The sequence below is a fragment of the Hyperolius riggenbachi genome, chromosome 4, assembly GCF_040937935.1.
Source record: "Hyperolius riggenbachi isolate aHypRig1 chromosome 4, aHypRig1.pri, whole genome shotgun sequence".
Classification (NCBI taxonomy): Eukaryota; Metazoa; Chordata; class Amphibia; order Anura; family Hyperoliidae; genus Hyperolius; species Hyperolius riggenbachi.
The window spans coordinates 354,177,695-354,203,493 of record NC_090649.1 but is presented as its reverse complement, the minus strand read 5'-3'; the positions used below and the strand labels follow the sequence as shown (position 1 = coordinate 354,203,493).

The window sequence follows — 25,799 nt, the reverse complement described above, 5'->3', positions numbered from 1 at the left end:
AGATGTTACACTTGTGCTCGCCCAACCTTTTCCTAAGGGTCCTAGTTGTTCTTCCTACATATAGTTTCTTGCAACTACAGGTTAGCGCATATATGACAAATTCTGTTGCACAGTTGATGAACTGTTTGAAAGGTACTATTCCCCCATTGGGATGTTCCAGATGTTTCATGCCGTGCAAGACAAAGGGGCAACAACCACAACAGGAGTTTCCACACCTAAAGTTCCCCACGATAGTGGATCTCAACCATGTTCCTGGAGGATCTTGTTTCCTGTTGCTGGGCGCGATTTGATTTTTAAGGGAACGTGCTCTCTTGAATATGATTTTTGGTGCCTCCGGCATGATGGGCTTGAGTAGAGGGTCTTGCAGTATTATGGGCCAATTTTTCTTTATTATGCCCTGGATGCGTCGAGAGCTTTCTGTATAACCTGTGATGAATTGGGGCATCAAGGCTTTGTCTCTAGAGTCCTTTGGTTGGCTGATTCTTTCTCTATTACTTCTGAATTCTTCCAATACTGTGTTTATATGTGAATCTGGATAACCCTTTTCCTTAAACTTCTCTGCTAGTTGTGCAGCTTGTCTGTTATAGTCCTGGCCCCTTGTGCAGTTTCTCCTTAATCTGCAGAACTGGCTGCGTGGGATATTCTTTATCCACTTCGGGTGGTGGCAGCTGGCCGCATGTAGATATGAATTCCCAGCTGATGGCTTGAAGTGGGTCTGTGTGCAGATTTGGAATTGTTCATCAATTGATAATTCTAGATCCAGAAAGACCAGTTTATCTCTATCAAATACAGACGTAAATTCAAGTCCTGTTGAGTTTGTATTACAATAAGTCACAAACTCTTCAAATTTTTCTTTCGTGCCGTCCCAAATTATTAAAATATCATCTATATAACGGGTGTACAGAATCAGATTCTTTCTGTAAACATGATTGGACCATATGTATTGCTTCTCCCAATATGCCATAAAGAGGTTGGCGAAACTGGGGGCAAACCCTGCCCCCATCGATGTCCCACAGATCTGAAGGAATAATTGATTCATAAAGGTAAAGTAATTATGCTTTAAAGCAAATTCTACAAGTTCCATAATAAATTGGGCTTGTTGTGGGTTAAAGGAATCCTCTTTCAGCAAAAAGTAACTAGCTGCTTCTATTCCTTTATCGTGTGGGATGCACGTATAGAGGGAGCACACGTCCAGGGATGCCCACGAATAACTGCTTTCCCAATTGTATGCCTCCAAGATTTCCAACACATGCATTGAATCCCTTGTGTAGGCATCTGTGTGCTGGACTATCGGCTGTAGGAAGTGGTCTATGTAGTCCGATACCGGGGATAGAATTCCCTCCATGCCCGCCACTATGGGCCGCCCTGGTGGTGAAGATTCATTCTTATGAATTTTAGGAATGTGATAGAAGTATGGAACTAGAGGGTTTGATGGCATTAGAAACTTATATTCCTCCTCCGTTATGATCCCTAAGCACTGCCCCTTGTCCAAGATGACTTGGAGTTCTTTCATGAACTCCTGCGTGGGATCTGAGAAGAGTCTTAGATACGTGTTTCTATCCCCTAGTAATCGTTCTCCCTCCTCGCGATATTTTATGAAATCTTGTATAACGATACTTCCTCCTTTGTCTGCTTGACGAATGATGATTTCCTTATTCTTTTTGAGACCTTCCAGTGCAACCTGTTCCTCTTTCGTCAGATTACTATGTTGGTTCTTGGTGTTCTTAATTTTACAGAGTTTATTGAATTCTTCCATCACTATGTGGTAGAAGCTACTGATGTACTGGCCTTTGGATTGGGTTGGATAGAATATGGCTCTCGGCTTAAGTCCAGAGTCCCTCATTGGTTCCAAGAATCCAAATATCTAATTCCCCAGTATATCATCATTACTGTTTGCTTCTCCTAACTGGATCAAGTCCATCAGGGCTTCATTATCATCATCCGTGAGCACATTGCCTATTCCCAGTGGGTTAAAGGGGTTGACAGACTTCTCCGTCTCGTTCTTCCTTTCTTTTAGTGCAAAAAATCTTTTAAGAGTCAGGGTTCTGATGAACCTATGTAGATCTTTGAATATATTAAAGGCATTCGGCCTAATCATGGGGGCAAAGTTCAATCCTTTTCTGAGGAGCGATAAATCTCCATCTGATAATTTGTGTGAGGAGATGTTGAAAATTTTGATTGTTGAAATTCTTAGTCCTGACGGTTCTGTCTACTTCCTTTTTTGTTGTTGTACTTTTCATCCCCCTCTGACTCCTCTTCTTCTTCGAGTGGCCGTTTGATTGCCATTGGAGTGTGGGGGGGGGGGTGGCATAAAAAAGGTGTCGTGGGATATGTTGCGCACCTGTCCTGTCCTGGATCCCTTATTGCCTCATCAAGGCTTACTAAGGTACTTATAGTAGGCAACGAACCCATAGTATCGGTCTTTCCTCTAGATTCTGCATTGCTAGTTGACGGCTGTATGTTCCTATGTTGTCTATTTCTGACTGTGTAGTCCCAAGCCTGGTCCAGAAATTTGCTTTTTGAAGCTTGACTGGAGAATTCTCTAGATCCCATATCTTCTACTTTATCATCTCGCTGCTTGGTCCTATGTTCAGACATCTGTTTCCCTATTGGGTCTCTACCCCATTTGTGTGGGACTCTTTCTCCTCTAATTTTTGGCCTTGCACCTAAACCATGCCGTGTCGGTGTTGGGTGTGTTGTTTTCTGCCATATGCCTCTCTTAGGGGAGGACGGTCGTTTCTCTGGTCGTATCTGGCGTATGGGGCGATTCCTCTGTCCTCCATAGTTAGGTTGGAATTTGTATTCCCTCTTACGATGACTACGTTTCACAGTCTTCCATTGTGGCGGAATTGCCCTCTCCGCAGGTATTCCCTGCTCAGTTTTGCCCTGTTGATTTATTCCTTGGGCTTCAGTCCTATTTGCTGTTGTATGAGGGGGAGGGCCTTGATCTTTAGGCCAACTATGGATGTTCCCTGAGAGATAATCTATTTTGTCCTTCTCAAATTTTTTGAGTTTGCGGGAAATTTGATCTTTTTCAAAGTTTTGGAGAGATGTCTGGATCTTATCATTCCAATGGGTGAATTTGTTTAGATTTTTATACGGTGTGAGGTCTTTCTGAATCTGGGGGATGACCCCTCTAACTTTCCTCAGATTCCGTTCTCTTTGCATCACAACTATCTTAATCCACTGTGAAGTGCATAGCTCAGCCACAGTGTTCCATAGATCCATAAGGTCCTTCTCCAGGAAATCACAGCTTTTGGTGTTCCGCATGCCTCTTGGTGCTATTTTGTGTTCTAGATATTCTGATAGAAACGAGGAATCTAGCCACTGTGCACATTCAAAAGTTTGGGCGTCTTCTAGTTGCCGAAAAAGGCCTACCATTTCCTCAAACTTTTTCTTGTGATTGAGAACTTGGAATGGGGAGGTGGGTATGGTGGATTCCATAGGTTTTCCTGACCCTCCTCCTATTTTTGAGGTAATTTCTCTTAGCTGGTCTTTGATGCTTTGTTTCAAATGTTCCCATTGTTGGGGTTGTTCACTATCATTGGATTTTTCAATCTCTTCTAGGGCTTCTTCCAAAGCCTCTAGTGGGTCCTCCATCTTAAGTCAAGTCTTGCTGCGGGTTTCACCAAACTCAAACAAAGACAAAAAGAAAAGTCCCTGCGCAGTCTTCAACTGATGGGGTGTTTAAGGATTTGGATGGGTGCAGCTCCGTAGGCTGGGTGGCGCCAGCAAATCTAATAGAAAGTACAAGAAGAACAGGAGCGCACCGCTGGTGCAATAAACTTTTTTACTTTGTATAGACACGCATTAAAATTACAGTTACAGTGTGTAGAAATTAAAAAGCGCCTGTCTAGCCTGCCGGTGGTCCTCTCCTCTCACCCGCGCTTGGCCAGAGCGGCGGGTTGCGATGGTGTTTGGCGTGGGAGCTGAGGCGGTGGGCGGAGCCAGGTCGCGGAAGTGCCGTCTGACGTCACGACGTTTCGGCGTTAACCACGCCTTCATCAGGTGACGTAGCGGCAGAGACGGCAGTGTTTTAGGAGAAGCAAACAGTAATGATGATATACTGGGGAATGAGATATTTGGATTCTTGGAACCAATGAGGGACTCTGGACTTAAGCCGAGAGCCATATTCTATCCAACCCAATCCAAAGGCCAGTACATCAGTAGCTTCTACCACATAGTGATGGAAGAATTCAATAAACTCTGTAAAATTAAGAACACCAAGAACCAACATAGTAATCTGACGAAAGAGGAACAGGTTGCACTGGAAGGTCTCAAAAAGAATAAGGAAATCGTCATTCGTCAAGCAGACAAAGGAGGAAGTATCGTTCTACAAGATTTCATAAAATATCGCGAGGAGGGAGAACGATTACTAGGGGATAGAAACACGTATCTAAGACTCTTCTCAGATCCCACGCAGGAGTTCATGAAAGAACTCCAAGTCATCTTGGACAAGGGGCAGTGCTTAGGGATCATAACGGAGGAGGAATATAAGTTTCTAATGCCATCAAACCCTCTAGTTCCATACTTCTATCACATTCCTAAAATTCATAAGAATGAATCTTCACCACCAGGGCGGCCCATAGTGGCGGGCATGGAGGGAATTCTATCCCCGGTATCGGACTACATAGACCACTTCCTACAGCCGATAGTCCAGCACACAGATGCCTACTCAAGGGATTCAATGCATGTGTTGGAAATCTTGGAGGCATACAATTGGGAAAGCAGTTATTTGTGGGCATCCCTGGACGTGTGCTCCCTCTATACGTGCATCCCACACGATAAAGGAATAGAAGCAGCTAGTTACTTTTTGCTGAAAGAGGATTCCTTTAACCCACAACAAGCCCAATTTATTATGGAACTTGTAGAATTTGCTTTAAAGCATAATTACTTTACCTTTATGAATCAATTCTTCCTTCAGATCTGTGGGACATCGATGGGGGCACGGTTTGCCCCCAGTTTAGCCAACCGCTTTATGGCATATTGGGAGAAGCAATACATATGGTCCAATCATGTTTACAGAAAGAATCTGATTCTGTACACCCGTTATATAGATGATATTTTAATAATTTGGGACGGCACGAAAGAAAAATTTGAAGAGTTTGTGACTTAATGTAATACCAACTCAACAGGACTTGAATTTACGTCTGTATTTGATAGAGATAAACTGGTCTTTCTGGATCTAGAATTATCAATTGATGAACAATTCCAAATCTGCACACAGACCCACTTCAAGCCATCAGCTGGGAATTCATATCTACATGCGGCCAGCTGCCACCACCCGAAGTGGATAAAGAATATCCCACGCAGCCAGTTCTGCAGATTAAGGAGAAACTGCACAAGGGGCCAGGACTATAACAGACAAGCTGCACAACTAGCAGAGAAGTTTAAGGAAAAGGGTTATCCAGATTCACATATAAACACAGTATTGGAAGAATTCAGAAGTAATAGAGAAAGAATCAGCCAACCAAAGGACTCTAGAGACAAAGCCTTGATGCCCCAATTCATCACAGGTTATACAGAAAGCTCTCGACGCATCCAGGGCATAATAAAGAAAAATTGGCCCATAATACTGCAAGACCCTCTACTCAAGCCCATCATGCCGGAGGCACCAAAAATCATATTCAAGAGAGCACGTTCCCTTAAAAATCAAATCGCGCCCAGCAACAGGAAACAAGATCCTCCAGGAACATGGTTGAGATCCACTATCGTGGGGAACTTTAGGTGTGGAAACTCCTGTTGTGGTTGTTGCCCCTTTGTCTTGCACGGCATGAAACATCTGGAACATCCCAATGGGGGAATAGTACCTTTCAAACAGTTCATCAACTGTGCAACAGAATTTGTCATATATGCGCTAACCTGTAGTTGCAAGAAACTATATGTAGGAAGAACAACTAGGACCCTTAGGAAAAGGTTGGGCGAGCACAAGTGTAACATCTTATCAAAATCTGAGAAACACAGTGTACCAAGGCACTATACAAAATACCACCGATCAGATCCCAGTTGCCTCAAGATAGTGGGGTTAGAAAGTATCTCGCCAACTCTATCTAGGGGCCTAAGATACGGAAAGGGGGCCTCCCCTCCCCCCTTTCCGTCCCTCCCTCCCCCCCCTAATCCTTCCTTCCCCCCCCCCCCTCCCCTATCCCTTTTGTTCCCAACCCCTTTGTCCCAACCCTCCCTTTGTACCTCAGTCCAGACAACAACCAGGCCGGTGGTCAATATAATAGGGCCACATATATGTAAATAATAACCCTGGTTCCTCTAGAAGTAAGTTAGAACCCGCATAGGGTACAGGATTTTTGATCCTAACCCTAGAAGTTTCACTTGACCATTTACACCTCGCCTAATGGTCCTGAATATACCCATCTTAACCTCCATGCGCCTTAAAGCATTGGGGCCATAATAAGGCACAACATACTGCTGCCCAAATTCGAACGGGGTCCCTTTAGGGAGATTTGCCCCACCAACATCGGTCCTTATAGAACAATGCAACAAAAAAGTCGCATAGAACTGAATTGTAGTGGCCCTGTGACCCCTTGCCCAACAATAGTGGGTATAGGGTTTATGCTATTTCCCCTGTCCATAAGGGGTTTAACAGACACATTTTTCTAGGTATACTAGCAGTCCCTTTAAATAACACCCATTGGAGCCCTTTAACATAACTAACCTTGATTCCAGCAATAACAAATACCAGCCCGTGCTGGATCTTGTTTTCCATAGGAGAATACAACACCAGTGGGCTGAGACCATTAGGATTAATATAATACCTGCACACTGCCATCCCCCTTACCAGTCCCATGCATCCTCTATGGAGGCAGCCACTTAAATGGTGAGGTGTTTACCTCTAAATTCAATTTTTATGTTCATTCACATTCATCCAAATCACAATGCAGATGCACCTTATTGGGCACCTTCATGCAGCACATAGTGTCCCTAGTCAGTACGCACCGGTCCAGTTCAGTACCGCCACTATCTAGGAGCGCATTGCCGCGAGCATTGCCCGAGACTCATCTCGGCTTTTAAAAAAAGCTTTAAAAAAAAAAAAAATTTAAGTACTTTTTATAACAAAAAAACTTCTCCACAGTTAAAACCAACTTTGCATGTAGCATTAATTTATTTTTCCGTAATATAAGGTTAAGTACGGATTCACTTGTCCGTAATGTAAGGTTTACTATCAAATACTGAACAGCCAATTGGAAGCTGCTTCGGCATCCCAGGGAGGATCCCCGGGATTTGCTCCCCGCCCACACATGTGGGTATAAAACACTGCCGTCTCTGCCGCTACGTCACCTGATGAAGGCGTGGTTAACGCCGAAACGTCGTGACGTCAGACGGCACTTCCGCGACCTGGCTCCGCCCACCGCCTCGGCTCCCACGCCAAACACCATCGCACCCCGCCGCTCTGGCCAAGCGCGGGTGAGAGGACCACCGGCAGGCTAGACAGGCGCTTTTTAATTTCTACACACTGTAAGTGTAATTTTAATGCGTGTCTATACAAAGTAAAAAAGTTTATTGCACCAGCGGTGCGCTCCTGTTCTTCTTGTACTTTCTATTAGATTTGCTGGCGCCATCCAGCCTACGGAGCTGCACCCATCCAAATCCTTAAACACCCCATCAGTTGAAGACTGCGCAGGGACTTTTCTTTTTGTAATTGGCTGATAAGAGCATGTGATGTGTAATGTACAGAAAGCTGTTCACACTTGCACACACGGCCAGAGCCAAATATGGCTCTTCCTTCCTTAATAGAGGGAAATAATTTGTTTTCCGTTCACTGGCCATTGTTTACCTTTAGGAAATGAGAAAATACTTTTTTTACCTCGCTGCCACCTGAATGCCTGCACATAGAGCTGATAAGTTGCTCTATGGCCTTGTTTAGATGCACAGCATGTTCTACTAAAATCCTCAGCATTGTGCTTTGAGAAATGTCATTTAAAGAGACACTCTGCATATTGAGTATTTTAACTGACACCAGTTCTCTAAAGTAACTGAGGGCCCAAAATCCAGGAATATTATTCTTAAATTCCAACAGCAGTATTTGGAGGTTCAGATATAAAGTCAGAAATAGTTAAATAGTTCACTTATTGTGGGTGTGCATCGTGGTTCCTCTAATGGTGAGTGTTGCTCTGATGGAGTTGGGGAGGTTTGCACTTGCACAAACACCCTCCCCCCCCCCCCCCACCACTAATATTGACTGACTGGAGTTGTAGGAGGGGGGGTTAAATGGCAAACACAGCCTTTGAAGGAGAGGATATTGCTAATGTGCCTGTACTACAGGCCTCCACTGTTGACTGTGTCCACCACTTCATGGATACTTGCCAATGAACAGATCTTTCTCCCAATATCTTTCTCCTCTCCCTCTTCAAGGAAAATTGTATTGCAATATATCCTTGCAAAACAAAAATATTTTAGTAGTAGTTCTTTAGGAAGCAGATATCACGTGCTTAGGTTGAAAAATGCCAAATTAGAACAATAGAGAAATGGCAGTCAAACTAAGGTTCCAATTCAAACACATATAACACTATCATTTTATTTAGCTTAACTATTTAAAGTCAATGGGAATCCTAAAAAAAAAAAAGCCAGATACTTGCCTAAGAGGGAAGACTCTGCGTCCTATAGAGCCTTCCCAGTCCACTCCATTAAAGAGAGTCTGAAGCGAGAATAGATATCGCTTCAGACCTCATATATAGCAGGGGCACGTGTGCCCCTGCTAAAACGCCGCTATCCCGCGGCTTAACGGGGGTCCCTGTCCTCCCAAACCCCCTCCGTAATGCGGGGGAGCGCTTCCTGGTTGGGGCAGGGCTAACCGCCGCAGCCCTGCCCCACGCGCGTCTGTCAGCGCGTATCTCCGCCTCTCCCCCGCCCCTCTCAGTCTTCCTTCACTGAGAGGGGCGGGGGAGAGGCGGCGATGCGCGTCTGATAGACGCGACTGGAGGCAGGGCTGCAGCCGTTAGCCCTGCCTCCAGGAAGAATATTACCAGCGACCATTTTCCGACCAACTTTTGCATGGGGTGGGTTGGGGGTGAAGGGACCCCCGTTTAGCCGTGGGATAGCGGCGTTTTAGCAGGGGCACACGTGCCCCTGCTATATATGAGAGCTGAAGCGAGATTTAGTCTCGCTTCAGTGTCTCTTTAAGCACTGGCTTTCCCATTTGAATTCCCCGCCGTGTGGGACTTTGGAAGCCTTCGGGAGCCGAGTCTTCCCAAAGACAGGTGGCTCCATACTGTGCACGTGCTAGTGCGCGAGGGAGGGCGCTCGAGCGTGCGCAGTATTGAGTGGCCTGTCTTCGGGCTTCTGAAGCTTCCTTCAGCGGCAGAGAGAGCAGTATTTGACCAAATTGGTTGTACTCTGCTCCCGGGGGGGCCAGTGCTGGAACAGGGATGAGAGAGGAGCGGGAAGGCTCTATAGGACCGAGAGCCTTCCCTCTCCTTAGATAAGTATCTGGCTTTTTTTGTTTTTGTTTTTTAGTTCCCATTGACTTTAACTACTTTCGGACCGAGCGAGTGCGAATCTGCGTCGGGCAGGGGGCGCTGCGGTCCTGACAGGACGTAAACTCTACGTCCCATTGACCGCGCGCCCCTGCCCGTCTCCACCGCTTGGTCCGCTCTGCCCCCGCCGCTCGTTGCTGCCCTGCCGCCTCTATGACGGCAGAGCACTGTGAGCCGGGCAGGAGCCGTTTTCATTGGCTCCTGGCCCTGTCATTCATGTAAGCCGCTCTCATTGGCTTACATGGAGTGACAGGGTCAGGAGCCAATGAAAGCGGCTCCTGACCGGCGCACAGCGCTCTGCTGTCATAGCGACGGCAGAGAGAGCAGCGTGTGGCGGGGACAGAGCGGCGTGTTCGTCGGGAGCGGCGGATCATTGCGGCGATTCGTCGGGAAGCGGCGATTTACGGGAACAGCACCCTCTGGTCCTTAAGGGGGCAGAGGGTGCTGGTCCAGAAAGGGTTAAAGGACCACTATCGCGAAAAAAAATAAGCAGGTAAAATCAGAACCAACAGGTTTTGGCCAGTCCATCTCCTCATAGGGGATTCTCAGGGTTTTCTTTGTTTTCAACAGCTGTTCAATTTCCTGAACAGCAGTTTAACTGCCAAAATAGTAAGATACCAGCCAGCCTCCTTAGGCCCCGTTTACACTTAAAGCGGACCCAAACCAAACCTTTTTTTTTAATCAAAATATTTAGTTGCACCACTCTGACACATACAAAGATAAATAAACACTCCTTCAAGCCTATGAGCATTTCAGTGCATGCTTTTCAACCTTTTCTTTTCATAACTAGGGTTATACAGGTGGCAGCCATTAGCAATTCCTTCATTGCCAGACACCACCTACTGCACCATTTTGCCGGATTTTGTCCCGGCAATTTGAAAGGAAGGGAGTGGTTCCTCCAATAAATGTAAAATATTTTATATTTGTCATCATGCAGCTGAAAAAAGGCTGCTATTTATTATTATAATTTAGAAAATAGATTTTATTTATGAAATCTTGTATTTTAAATTTGGGTCCACTTTAACGAGAACCTGTACTGAGTAAAAATATTTAAAATAAACACATGAGGTAACTTTAAATGAACATTACATAGTTACCTTGCCATCAGTTCCTCTCAGAAGCTCACCATTTTCTTATGACAATAATCCCTTCCAGTTCTGACAATATTTTGTCAGATCTGAAATATAGCAGTTGCTGTCAGTAAAATATCAGTTGCTGTCAGTTATAGCTGAGAGAAAAACTGATGTACCAGGTATTGTCCATGTTTCCCTATGGCTCAAGTGGGCGATGTTACACTTTAACTGTGTGCTGACCAGAAAGCTGTTATGGGTAATGGCCATTTTCAAAATGGATACAATGAACAGAGGCGCCAAAAGTATAAGATTAGATTAAATGAGCTGTCTGAATCGCAGTCGTTGTCGTGTCTGCTTGAGGGAGGTAAGACCACCACTTCCTCCTTCAATTTTGCCATTTAAGTTGGTTTTTAAGCTCATTTAATCTAATCTTATACTTTTGGTGCCTCTGTTCATTGTATACAATTTTGAGTCCACCCTTGGTGGAGGGTTGCTATTCTTTCTTCCTGTCTACAGAGAGCGACTTCTTAATCCTGAGTGGGGTCAGGACAATCTCCCCACCTGCCTTTACAGTGGTTGCCTGCTGGTGACCCTGACTTGTGAGTATCTAGCAATACAAACTTATTGCCACCTTGTCCAGTACGAATTACACTATTGGGGCTCTTGGTGTTCGCTGTTTTTATTTTCAAAATGGAGGAAGGAAAATTCCCTTGATCACAGTGAAAAAACAGGATGCGGGCAGGGCCGGCCTTAGGTTTCACAGCGCCCTGAGCGTAACCAGATTTTGGTGCCCCCCCCCCCCCCCATTCATCCTCTTCGCGTGTGAGCGCACCACACACATACACCAATGGGGGGGGGGCTTAGTAGTGTGTACGTAGATAGGTAAGTGCCCCCAGTACAGGTTAGATAGGTAGGTACCTGCAATATACGTTAGATAGGTAGTTGCCCCAGTATATATTAGATAGGTAGATGCCCCCAGTATAGATTAGATAGGTAGCTGCCTCCAGTATAGGTTAGATAGGTACGTGCCCCCAGTATAGATTAGATAGGTAACTGCCCCCAGTGTAGATTAGATAGGTAGCTGCCCCCAGTATAGGTTAGATAGGTAGCTGCCCACCAGTATAGGTTAGATAGGTAGCTGCCCACCAGTATAGGTTAGATAGGTAGCTGCCCCCAGTATAGGTTAGATAGGTAGGTGCCCCCAGTATAGGTTAGATAGATAGGTGCCCCCAGTATAGGTTAGATAGGTAGGTGCCCCCAGTATAGATTAGATAGGTAGCTGCCCCCCAGTATAGGTAGGTGCCCCCAGTATTGGCTAGATAGGTAGCCGCCCCCAGTATAGGTTAGATAGGTAGCTGCCCCCCAGTATAGGTAGGTGCCCCCAGTATTGGCTAGATAGGTAGCCGACCCCAGTATAGGTTAGATAGGTAGGTGCCCCCAGTATAGGTTAGATAGGTAGGTGCCCCCAGTATAGGTTAGATAGGTAGGTGCCCCCAGTATAGGTTAGATAGATAGGTGCCCCCAGTATAGGTTAGATAGATAGGTGCCCCCAGTATAGGTTAGATAGGTAGGTGCCCCCAGTATAGGTTAGATAGGTAGCTGCCCCCCAGTATAGGTTAGATAGGTAGGTGCCCCCAGTATTGGCTAGATAGGTAGCTGCCCCCAGTATAGATTAGGTAGGTAGGTAGGTGCCCCCCCCCCCTCATAGTGGAGGGGGGAGCTGCGGGGAGGGCAGCCCAACCTCTCCCTCCCTTCCTCTCCGGGCCACCCTCTGTGCTCCCCCCTCCGATGCAGACTGCAACAGAGATAACAACTCACCTCCCTGGTTCCGATCCCCGGCGCCTCTCACTTGCCGCTGGTATACTCTCTTCTACATAGTTACTGATACACACTAAACTTCCTGTTAAGCAGGAAGGGTGGCCCGGAGAGGAAGGGAGGGAGAGGTCGGGCTGCCCTCCCCGCGCTCCGGCTCCCCCCTCCATCACGGCGCACGGACATGGTTACCCCCCCATCACCGGCACCAGGGGGCGGAGCGGGAGTACCCAGCCGGGGCCGCAGCGGCAGTATCCATATTAAAACATGCGGCCAAGGGACAGGAGCGCCCCTGGAAGCCGGCGCCCTGAGCAATCTCACCGGTTGCTCAGGTCAAAGGCCGACAGGAGAAAGACACTGAGGAGTAGACTGCATGGAAGGTAAATATGACTTGTGTATGCTTATTTTGACTTTTAATTTTCAGTTCAGGTTTTCTTTAAAGAGAAACTCCGACCAAGAATTGAACTTTATCCCAATCAGTAGCTGATACCCCCTTTTACATGAGAAATCTATTCCTTTTCACAAACAGACCATCGGGGGCGCTGTATGGCTGATATTGTGGTGAAACCCCTCCCACAAAGAAGTTCTGAGTATGTACTCTTGGCAGTTTCCTGTCTGTGAACCCTGTTGCATTGTGGTAAATAGCTGTTTACAGCGGTTTCCAACTGCCAAAACAGCAAGCCGCAGCTACATCACTTGCCAGCAGTAAAAATTTCACCATGTGATAAATGTCAGAATATAAATCAGGGATTTAAAATATTTTACAATTGGCAAACACTTATACATAATTATTGTAAAAATGAAGCAATTTTTTTATTACATTATTTCCACTGGAGTTCCTCTTTAATCAGTTACTATGTTATAACTTGAAAGGACAACGGATTTTCAAAGTAATATCCATGTTATCCTATGGCACCTTTCACACTTAACGCGTTTCAACTGAAATCTTTTGCACAATGCATTGCTATGGAGAAGAAGAAAAAAAAACGCATACCAACTGATTAAGTGTAAACGGGGCCTTACTCACTTGCACACTATTGGTCAGTTAGACTTTGCAACTGCTGTTCACGAAATGCTCTTGAAAACAAAGAAAACCCAGAGAATACCCCATGAAGAGATGGACTGGTTCTGTCAGATTTTAACTGCCTACTTTTTTCGCAATAGTGGTCCTTTAAAAAGAAAAAGGTTGCTAATCTAGAGAAACGTTTATTATGCATGAAAATCATTTGTTGTTGCATGGCATAGACTGTGAAATACCATCCCTGTGGTGGGGAGTTCGTAAGTTGGCGTCATTTAGCCGTACCTGAATTTCACTTTGCATGGGGCTCTTGCATGTTGGCAACGACCATGAAAAGTTTCCTGCAAGAAGTAATATATTCCCAAAATGGATTGTATTTGCAGATATTCTCCCAATGAGCTCCGCTATTTGCCACTTAATACAGCTTTGTATGAACCTCCGTTGGATCCACTGGACCCTGAACTTTTGGTGCTTGATAGTGATGGTGATTCTGATGAGGTTGATGAAGGACGTACTGAAAAGAAAAAAAGCAAAGTTTCCTCAGTAAGTCAAGTTCCCGTTTGCTTGTGTTTATATTTACTGTGGAAGATAAATAAAAGTATTGTTTGATAAGTGTGTCCCAACGCAATCCTTGTTGTTTTATTGGATCGATGTGTGTTTTGACCATAGATTTGGCAAAAAGATGGTGCAGTGTTTTGGTAAATCTTATGCACTCCTAAATCTACATACACTCTTTAGATTTTCCTTGGCCAACGTGATGGTTACTAATTGTTTTGGCTGGAAATCTAATTTGAGTCATTGACCTCCCCAAGGCTGATCACGTCCTCTTTTGGAAGATCAAACAACACAGTTGGGTGTCACTAACACATCCTCCCACCCTCCCCTTTCCATAGAGCTGAACATGCTTTTCAGAACTGATCAGTATTTGTATGAAAGCTGCCACCCAATAAAGATCTAAAACTATCCTCTCAGGCAGGAATAGCTAACATGCAGTATCTAGTTATCTTTTTAAACGGTATTAAACTCCCTAAATTGATTAATAATGCATTCTATAGTTTTTACTAATGGAGACTTTTTTTTTCTTCTACGATTAATACTGTTATAATATTAATATTAATATTATTGGCAGTTACCTGTTTATGCTCAATTAACAAGCAATAGGTCGTTTTGATAAGCACGGTGGTTCCACCTTGATTCACATTGTTTTTATCTTATTGATATCAGTTTTGATATTATGCAGTGAACTTTGTTTGATATTGTCACAAACGCCCACCAATCCCATATAACTGTGCCACAGTTTCCATTCAGGTCTCATCCACTATAGACTTCTGAAGGCAAATACATTGTGAGCAAAGTAAATGTTTAAGATTGGGTGATACGTGATAAAATCTCAATTGTATTTACAATCAGTACAAAAAGTTATCAATTTCATGCTGGAAATCTAGCAATTTGCTGCCACTACTCTCCAGATTGAAACAAGGTGGAGACCTCAGAATAGCTATTCTTCAACAGAAGAAAAGGTTATTTGCAAACGAACTAGCCAAATTAAACAATTTATAAAGATAAGACAGTGCAGTACTATGTGTCTACTGAGGACAGAGAGTTCTGACATGGATCAGAATAATGTGGAAACAAGGGCAAAAAAATTGAATTATTAAATCATTCGTTTTATTATATAAACTATACACACAAAAATACATTAGTAGCAAAAAAGTTTCTGTACCGTGTTAGCCAAACAAATTATATAGGTAGAAAAAAAACAACGTTTTGTAAGAAATAATACCTTTTAATGGCTAACTAATAGAGTTAAATGATGCAAGCTTTCTGGGATCTAGTCCCCTTCTTCAGGCATATTTACATCTGGACCTATGCCTGAAGAAGGGGACTAGATCCCAGAAAGCTTGCATCATTTAACTCTATTAGTTAGCCATTAAAAGGTATTATTTCTTACAAAACGTTGTTTTTTTTCTACCTATACAAAAATACATTAAAACTGCCAAACAAATCTAGTAGTTGGACAGATTGTGTGGATAGAAATACAGAAAAAAAGATAATGATGAAGAATGTCTGAACAGTTCAAATTACCGTGTTTGGCTATGTCTTTATGCTGAGTTAACCAAAGTGTTGTGTTTTGGCCAGTGTTCGGCTGGCCTGTCGCTAGATGGAATTGGATAAATAATTAACCCATTAAAATTAAAGGGATCAGAGTACAAACAGATCAGACCCAGAGATCTGTTTGTACCAGACTCTTAGAGCTGGTTCACATTGGGGCGATTCTTCAGCGCTTTGCTGATCGCCGGCGATCAGCAAAGCACTGCTGCAATGTATCCCTATGGATACATTCACACTGCAGCAGTTGTGATTTTGATCAATCGCAAACGCACTGCATGCAGTGTTTTGGGGGCGATTGCTTTGTGATTCCCGTTCTATTGAATGGGAATCACTAGCACAAATCGCGCTGAATATCAATTTTGGCTTCCAAATGCAATCGCGAGCAAATCGCCGAGTTTGAACCGGCCCTTAAAGGACTTACGAGGCCAACATATACAAAAAAAAGTTTAAAAAGTTAAGTACCTGCGTCTCTTTAATAGACACGGAGGACGCAATCCGCGCCCTCCGTGTCGTTCCGCTGGGTCCCCGCCATTTAATAGCCCCCCCCCGGCCGGTCACGACCGCAGGGCCCGGGTCGGGCTCTCCTGCCTCTGCCAACATGGCCGCCGGAGCTGGCCGCGACTGCGCAGTCCGCACACCCGCGAGTGCGGCTGCGCAGTTCTAGGGCCAACCCCCCGATCCACGCTACAGCGGCGGCCATGTTGGCAGAGGCAGGAGAGCCAGACCCGGGCCCTGCGGTCGTGACCGGCCGGGGGGGGGCTATTAAATGGCGGGGACCCGGCGGAACGACACGGAGGGCGCGGATGGCGTCCTCCGTGTCTATTAAAGACGCAGGTGCTTCACTTTTTTAACTTTTTTTTTTTTGTATATGTTGGCCTCGTAAGTCCTTTAAAGACCTGATCCTGATGGGAGGAGCTGACATAAGCGCTGAAACCCTCCTCGGCAGAGATGGAAACTCTAGTCCCCTTTCAAAAAGAAGTTATCTTCAGATAAGATTACCGAACGGTGATATAACATCTAATCCCCTGAAAATACATGAGGCTTTTGTCAATTATTACAAATCTCTATATTCTAAACAGCAGGATACCTCAGCCATCCCCTCAATAGCTGACTTTCTGCAACCACTGAGAACCCCAGTTCTTTCTCTGGAAGCGGCATCCTCCCTCAATCTCCCTATATCTGAAGTGGAGCTTTACACTGCCATCAGAAAGCTTAAAAATGGTAAAGCACCAGGTCCAGATGGCCTTCCTGCTATATACTATAAAAAATTCCGCAAACAACTATCCCCCCATCTTCTCAAACTGTTCAACTCCTTCTTGTTGGGAAAGATACCTGCCCCGGAATTCTTAAACTCGACTATAGCAGTAATCCCTAAACCTAACAAGGATCCGCTAGATGTTAAAAGTTACAGGCCAATTTCTTTACTCAATATTGATTATAAGCTCTTTACAGCCATCCTTGTTCGTAGATTAAACCGCTCACTTGTCTCCCTAATACACCGTGATCAAGTGGGGTTTATCCCACAAAGACAAGCGCCCGACAAGTTACGCAAAGTTATCAACCTTTTGCATGTCACGAGAAAAAACACACCTATAGCCTTGGTTTCGTTGGACATGGAGAAAGCCTTTGACACAATTAACTGGCCTTACAGCTTATGGCACTGACCAGAGCTGGAATTGGAGGAGGCTTTCTCCAGGCCATTGAAACCCTTTATTCTACTCCCTCTGCCACTATTAAATTGCCAACCTCTACCCCCAACTCATTCCCAATTCAACGAGGCACGCGGCAAGGGTGCCCCTTATCCCCTGCAATATTTGCACTCGTCATCGAGCCGTTAGCAGACAGAATAAGACGCAGACATTAGGAGAATAACTATAGCAGGGCATGAATACAAAGCAAATCTATTTGCCGACGATCTCCTTCTCACCCTCTCATCTCCCCACACCTCCATCCCTATTTTACTGGACCTTGTTCGGGACTTCGGTAAGATTTCGGGGCTCTGCCTTAATCTTTCTAAAACTGAGGTACTTTGCTCGGGCATCTCTGGGCTTGCTGCTCGGTCCATGACCTCCTCCCTAGGTGTCACCCTCCAAACCAAATATCTCACTTATCTGGGAATTAAAATCTCTGCAAATCCTGCTGACTTCTTTAGCTTGAACTATAAGCCCTTACTTGCTAAGCTTAAGGCTGACCTGGTCGTCTGGAACTCCCTGACCATATCCTGGACTGGGAGGGTCCAGGCGGTTCGGATGACCTTGCTCCCACGCCTCCTATATCTCTTCCGTTGTCTACCTATAATAGTAACTCAGCTGCTCCCACTTGTTAGTTTTTCTTTGGTGTATATGCAGAGCCTCTGTTTGGGTTCAAGGTGCGTTTGCAGTTCCTGGGGGGGCTCAGCGCATCTCTGAGCTGAGGCCATTCAGAGGCGGCCTGGTGATGCGCTGATCCCACTTTTTCTGTATAATAGTAACTCGTTCATCGCTTAAAGACTTACAGCTACAAATCAGAAAATTTGTATGGAACAATAAGAAAAGTAGGATAGCACAACGTACAATGTTCCTCCACAGAGAGAGGGGAGGCCTGGGACTACCTGACGTTTTCTCTTATTACAGAGCAGCTCAAATTGCTCAACTAGCCCCAATACATACTGAAGAAAATGCGCCCCTTTGGGTCCAAATTGAGGAAGCTTTACTTTCCCCTTTTGCACTACAGGCCCTTCTCTGGTCCACGTATAGGCCCCTCTCCCAAATAAAAACCTTATCCCCACTCACCTACCACTCGCTTTCCATTTGGTATGCCATGTGAAAAACCGGGGAACTATGCTCAGATTTGCCTCCACTTATGCCGCGATTTGGTAATCCATCCATCCCTCTGGGCCTAAATCCCAGGTCATTTTCCTGGTGGAGGCTAAATAATTTTCTCTCCTCCCACATCTTTTGGTAAATGAAAAAATACCCTCATGGGAACAGTTCAGATCTCACACTGCTTTTCCTCCATCAGAATTTTTTCAAGCTCTCCAACTACACCACTTCATTAAATCCATCCCACCTAAAACTCCTATAACCCCCTCCAAAACCACCCTTGAATCCTGGTGTCATAGATGCCCACTAGAGGGAGGCCTGATTTCTTATTTGTACTCCCTTATTTCGCAACCCTCCACCCTCACTAAGCTAAAAACTATGGAAGCCTGGGAGCAAGATTTCCATTTAGAAATTCCCACTCAACAATGGTCCAAGTGCTGCCTCACCCTTACAAAGGGAAGCAGCTATTTTTCGCACATTGAGGTAAACCTGAGAGTTCTTCACAGAACTTGCATAACACCGGAAAGTCTCCATAAATACTCACCCGCAGCTTCAAACCTCTGCTTCCGCAACTGTGGAAACATAGGATCAATTGCCCACATCTGGTGGTTCTGCCCAGTGGTCAATTGCTTCTGGTCTGAAATAGCAGCCCTAATTGGAAGGGCTCTAGAAATCACTCACATTCCAGACCCAATGTCACTACTACTGGGGGATAAACCCAAAGGTTTGAAATTCCCTCCCCACAGACTACAGCAACATATCGCCAAGGCAGCCAGACTCCATATCGCACGTCAATGGCAGCAGCCAATCTTATCTGTGGAACTTACAAAAAAAATGATATTCTGATATCAGAAAGACTGTTGGCCATAGTAAATGACACGGTGGAATCCTTTACTAGAACATGGCAACTCTGGCTATCAATCTTAGACAACCCAGGAATTCGCCCCTTGGTCCTTTCAGTCTAACTTACACCATCAACTCAGTTGGGACTTTGTCTTTCATTGCCTTAAAGAGGAACTGTAACGACAAAACGGCCCCTGGGGGGTACTCACCTCGGGTGGGGGAAGCCTCAGGATCCTAATGAGGCTTCCCACGCCGTCCTGCGTCCCTCGGGGGTCTCGCTGTAGCCCTCCGTACAGCCGTGACGCAATATTTACCTTCCTGGCTCCTGCGCAGGCGCTCTGATGGCTGTCGGCGCCGAAGTAGGCGGAAATACCCGATCGCCGTCGGGTCTGCTCTACTGCGCAGGCGCAAGTTTCCGGCGCCTGCGCAGCAGAGCGGACCCGACGGAGATTGGGTATTTCCGTCTATTTCCGTGCCGAAAGTCACCACAGCGCCCCCGCTGGAGCCAGCAAAGGTAAATATTGAAGCTACAGTCGGCTCTGTCGCCAGCTGTTCGGAGGGCTGCAGCGAGACCCCCGTGGGACAGAGGACGGCGTGGGAAGCCTCATTAGGGTCCGGAGGCTTCCCCCACCCGAGGTGAGTACCCCCCAGGGGAGGTTTTTGTTGCTACAGAGTCTCTTTAATATCTCCTCCGTAATTTTAGTAACTATTGCACATAGTGACTGTTATACTGATGTATTTCAAGCATTTGTTTTCCTTCCCCTTCCCCCCCCCCCCCACACACACTTCTCCCTTTCCCTCTCTACATTGCTATAAACAAAGTTTTGCTATGTATAGCATTATCTTATAATTGTCATTCTCACTGCCCCTAACCGGACATACAAATGGGTTGCATATCTGCAATCTATAAGGCATTACGAACTCATATGACATTCAACTAACATTGACCATGCCAGGGCCTGAGAAACACAGAGCTAAATTGTCCTGTGATTCAACCCTGCTATATTTAATTCCACATTGTGACCTAATTTGAGAAATATTTTGAAGTAGCATGGTCGCAGCAGGTTGCCACTTACAGTGAATATGCCAAGGTCGATACATTTTTGAGGAGGTTAATGAACCTTCTAGCTCAGCGGTAGGGAACCTTGGCTCTCCAGCTGTGATAAGACTACAAATCCCAGCATGCATTTGCCTTTATTAATCATGACTGTGGCTGTCAGAGTCCTGCAATGCATTGTGGGACTTGTAGTTCCTTAACAGCTGGAGAGCCAAGGTTCCCTACCCCTGTTCTAGCTGGTCCACAGCCTGAGATAGAAATGGATAAATAATGAACAAAGGACCCAGAGTTCTGTTTGTACCAGAATCTTAAATACCTTATCCTGATGAGAAGGGCTGACATAAGAGCTGAAACCCTCCTTGCCAGAGAAGGAAAGTCCAGCCCCTTTCAGAAAGAATTAAATCTGGCAGAAAACTATCTCTCTCCGTGCACATAAGTTCTATCAATAAATGGGCTGCATATCTGCATTTAGTAAGGATTTGCAAACTCATATGAAACATGAATATGAAACTATATTAGGAACCTTTAAGTGGCTACTGTTCCAATCCGCCTGGGAATTTCCCAGAACGTGTGTCAGATTTAGCATAATAACTTCTGTAAAGATGGGTGGGCTAGCATATTCCTAGTGGCTAGAAAACCCATGAAATATAAACAAATATAAATTTTAAGTTTCGACTGGCACACTGGCAGAACCGCTATCCCTTGTGAAAGCAGCTGTGTAAAGCACAATAAGAGATAAGAATCTGAGAGGATCCTTTGATTTCTGGGAGAAGTCTAGGGGTGTGAATCCTGTAGTCACCCAATCTGGTGTAGAGCTGGGTTTACGAGTATTGACAAGTTGACTGATGCTTTCTATCCAGGGGCGCCACGAGGCATAAAGCAAACCAAGCGGCCGCTTGGGGCCTCAAGATCGTAGGGGCCTCGGCGGCTCAGTGACGTCAGCGTGACGTCACTGTTTTCCCGCAGCCCCGCGGGGCTGGCAGAGCAGGGCAGCAGGGCTACGGGAAGATGGCCGCCGCCGAAGCCCTGCTCTGGAGACTATTTATGTCTCCAGTACAGGGCTTCGGGTGGCCACCTTCCCGTAGCCCTGCATTCAATCAGTGCGGGAGATTGGAGGAGGGAGGGAGCTCCGTGGGAACTGCGCGCCTGAGGAGCCGGCCACCGGCCAGGAGAGGAGACGGGGAGAGAAGACTTCTGCCAGTGCCAGGTGAGTAAATTATTTTCTTTTTGCAGCCCTTATCTGCTGAAAATGTGCCCTAATTGCATTTGATTTCTGCTGAACTGTGCCCTAATTGCGTTTGATTTCTGCTGAACTGTGCCCTAATTGCATTTGATTTCTGCTGAAAATGTGGCCCTAATTGCGTTTGATTTCTGCTGAACTGTGCCCTAATTGCATTTGATTTCTGCTGAAAATGTGGCCCTAATTGCGTTTGATTTCTGCTGAACTGTGCCCTAATTACGTTTGATTTCTGCTGAGAATGTGCCCTAATTGCATTTGATTTCTGCTGAAAATGTGCCCTAATTGCGTTTGATTTCTGCTGAAAATGTGCCCTAATTGCGTTTGATTTCTGCTGAACTGTGCCCTAATTGCGTTTGATTTCTGCTGAGAATGTGCCCTAATTGCGTTTGATTTCTGCTGAAAATGTGCCCTAATTGCGTTTGATTTCTGCTGAAAATGGGCCCAAATTGCGTTTGATTTCTGCTGAAAATGGGCCCAAATTGCGTTTGATTTCTGCTGAAATGTGGCCCAATTTGCGTTTGTTTTCTGTTGAAATGTTGCACAAATTGCGTTTGTTTTCTGCTGAAATGTTGCACAAATTGCGTTTTTATTTTCTGGTGTCTGGGGTAACTGTTGCTGCATTTATTATTTAATGGTCATAGTTGGCTATATTTGCTGTGCTACGGTTAAGCTCCGCCCATACAATGTCATGGCCACGCCCATTTTTCGCCACGGCGCGCTACGCGCGCCTCAATCGCCCCCACATCCATTTTTCCCTGCAAACAGCCCCGCCCCAATCCGCCCTCCCGCTCCACCCACATGTCATGGCCACGCCCGCTTATGCGGGATAGCCACACCAATTTTTAGACGCGGCAAAGGATAGGTCCACTTACTACAGTCCGCTTGGGGCCACAAAAACCTTAGCTGCACCCCTGTTTATGTCAGCAGGGTGCTGATGAGCTCAGGATGACCTTTTGGTAGGAGCGGAGAGCTAAAAAGCTAATTAATCTGTCCTGAATGTTGTGATACTTTAATTGAAATATGGTGCATTCGATATTGAAAAAATAGTGTCACATCTCCGCATTTCAAAGATTGGGCAAGGAATGGTCAAGCAAGAATGTGACTGCAGCAATCCCCACTCGCTGCTCAAGTTTGTTACAGCGGGATAGTTTGTCGACATTCTTTAAATGTTTGTAGGCCCACACAATTGCTATATACTTTTTCTGTCATGGAATATGCGGTCTCCCTCGGAAGTAGCTTCCTGCACAGGTAGAGGACAGAATGTTCATTCCCAGGCAAGTCCACCTGGCTAAGTATTGCTCTAAGACCGAGGTTGGAAGCATCAGTTTGTACTGTAATAAACAGATGGGAAAAGTCAAGAGCTGGAAGGATAGGAACACTTCCCAGCGCTTCCTTCAAGGCTCAAGATGACTGTTCTAATTCTGGGTTCCAAGTGACCTTATTGCGTTGTTTTTTACCCATTGCATCGGTCAGTTGTTTAGCAAGAGTACTATAGGACGGATCATGTTTCATATAGTACCCTGTTGTTCCCAGAAAATTCTGTATTTTTCATGGCAATCTGACATTTGTTGGACTAAAGCCTCATACACACGCTTGATTAAAGTCGACTGAAGTGGTCGATAATTACCGCCTCATCTGATAATCAGGCCTGTGTGCGTCAGCCCCCGAGCTCCAACCACTGACCTGAAAGCAATCCGCTCAAGACCAACAATTGAATAGCGGTGTACAAGATGTCAAACTCAAGTGAACACAGCAAGGGTTAATTGCGAAGGCTGAGTGAGCCTGAGTGAACTTTTGACCTTAATAAAAATGTGAATTAAAAAAAATAAAAATAAAATATAGAAAGAAGATTTTTGCAGCACAAATGGGCATATGCACAGCACTACTCACCCATACCAGTTTAATGTTTATAGGGGGCTGGGTGATGGTATTGTTTTGGAAATAGTGCTAGTATCTTCAACATGAAAGCAGAACAATTCTTAATTTTTGCAGCACAGATGTGCACAAATGTAGCACTAATCTTTTAATATTTTTTATTTCAGAATCAAGATACATGTAAATTAACAGTTATACATCTTGAGGGTTGCTCTTAACAGTAAACCATAATATAATATCATATACTTTAAAGTATAGTAACAGCTAGTTAGATTTATCCAATAATTTGAACAATTTAAACATACAATTAAAACATTTAAAGGATCATTAAAAATATATCTTACTTATTCTGGGGGGGGGGGGGGGATTGAGGAGCTCTGCCAACTACCCGAAAAATCTAGGTTGGACATAGTACCACAAAACTCTCCAGTGTCATCTGAGTGGTAGGAGCAGTGGTCTTGACCTACCTACCACATTGATAGGAAGGATAATTTTACACAGTTATTCGTAAGATAAGTCAAGGAGAGTTGATTATGTTGTAAGTTGGGTTTAGGAGTATGAGTGTTTTGAAGAGTGTGGTTATTCTTAGCGTAGTACTTCTATGTATACTTCTAAATGGTTGCCACTCCTGTTACTAGAAGGAACGCTTGAAAAACACAAAGTGAGACCGAGAGCCCAATATAGTGTAGCTCCTTAGTAGCAGATGATAACGTTTGTAATAAAACAATGGTTATACTCACAAGTATAAGTTGCCACGAAGGCAACCACTGGAAAGACAGGTGGGGAGAATTATAACCTGACTTCACTTAGGTATAAGAATTCGCTCTCTGTAGATGGGGAAAAAAAGGGGATACACCCCTCCACACGGGGTGGACTAGTAGATTTGTAAAATAGTATAACAGAGGCACCAACAAGAGTAAAAGCGATTAAAAACCGTTTAAAAGGGGGAAGTTGGTGGACTCCCCTCCCTCGTAGAAAAAAACGATTTGTCATTTAATTCTAGCCACCCGACATGTAATTGTAAGTAATTGGAAGACGTCAGAACCTATCCCCCTTCCTACATGTATCTCTACTTTCTAAAACAATTTAACTATGGAAAGGTATATACAAGCTAGGTTAACATTTCAAGGAGACAGAGTCCATAAGGAATCCTTGTAACACTACTTGAAATATGCTTTTTTTTTATGTAAACCGGATATAAACGAGTGGATAAAGTTTTAGTTGTAGACTGTTATAGTAGTTAGTTAGTTCATTCATTCGGAATAGATAAACATATATACCTACACCTTCTCTGTTATTGCTAAAATCTCAGATGAAAGTTCCTTCCTTCTAAATTTGTAAAACAGTATAACAGAGGCGCCAACAAGAGTAAAAGCAATTAAAAACCGTTTAAAAGGGGGAAGTTGGCATAAAAGAGTAAGTATGTATATATATATATATATATATATATATATATATATATATATATATATATATATATATGCATATATATACATATATATATAAACATATATACATATATACATGCATATATATACATATATATATTATTATTATTATTTATTTATAAAGCGCCAACATATTCCGTGGCGCTGTACAATGTAAGCAAACAAACAAGGGATACATAATGATACAGACAATGATATACAAGAAAATATGAACACTGATACAAGATACAGCACTGCTGATTACAATTTGATTTAACAGGATGACTAAAATGTATAAATTTCTAACAGTGTGCAAGCAATTGAATTAATAACATTCCATGACACAAAAGGGTGAGAGCCCTGCCCTTGCGAGCTTACAATCTAAAGGAATGGGGTGGAAACAAGAGGTGGGGGAAGTATACAGTATATGTACAGGCAGTGCGTAATTAGGTTATTTAGTGGGTGCATGGCCTAAGCTAGAGAATATGCTTGTCGGAAAAGGTGGGTTTTGAGGGAGCGTTTAAAGATTTCAAAGGTGGGAGAGTGGCGGATGTGTTGTGGAAGGGCATTCCAGAGGAGGGGTGAGGCACGTGAGAAGTCTTGTACACGTGAATGTGAGGAGGTAATTGTAGAAGAGGATAGAAGAAGCTCGTGTGCAGATCTGAGATTGCGGTTGGGTTGGTATCTGGAGACTAGTGAGGAGATGTACAGGGGAGAGAGATTGTGGAGAGCTTTGTAGGTTATGGTTAAGAGTTTGAACTGAATCCTCTCATTAATTGGTAGCCAGTGAAGAGCTTGACAGAGAGGGTCAGCAGAGGAAGAGCGAGAGGAGAGATGAATGAGTCGAGCAGCAGAGTTCAGTACAGAATTGAGCGGTGTTAGTCAGTTAGTTGGAAGTCCACCAAGCAATATATTGCAATAGTCCAATCGAGATATAATAAGAGCATGTACTAACATTTTGGTTGTGTCATGGGAGAGAAAAGGTCGGATACGTGCTATGTTTTTCAGTTGGAAATGGCAGGAGCTGGTTAGGGAGTTAATGTGAGAAGTAAA

At 44.6% G+C, this 25,799-nt stretch overlaps 1 protein-coding gene across 1 annotated transcript in view; it reads left to right on the top strand.

Moving 5' to 3' along the window:
* Positions 1 to 25,799, top strand: part of PHF10 (PHD finger protein 10) — a 475,129-nt gene that overhangs the window by 256,286 nt on the left and 193,044 nt on the right. The window contains exon 6 of the mRNA XM_068233401.1: positions 13,775 to 13,934. Coding sequence (XP_068089502.1) covers positions 13,775 to 13,934 — 160 coding nt within the window. The remainder of the gene's footprint in view (positions 1 to 13,774; positions 13,935 to 25,799) is intronic.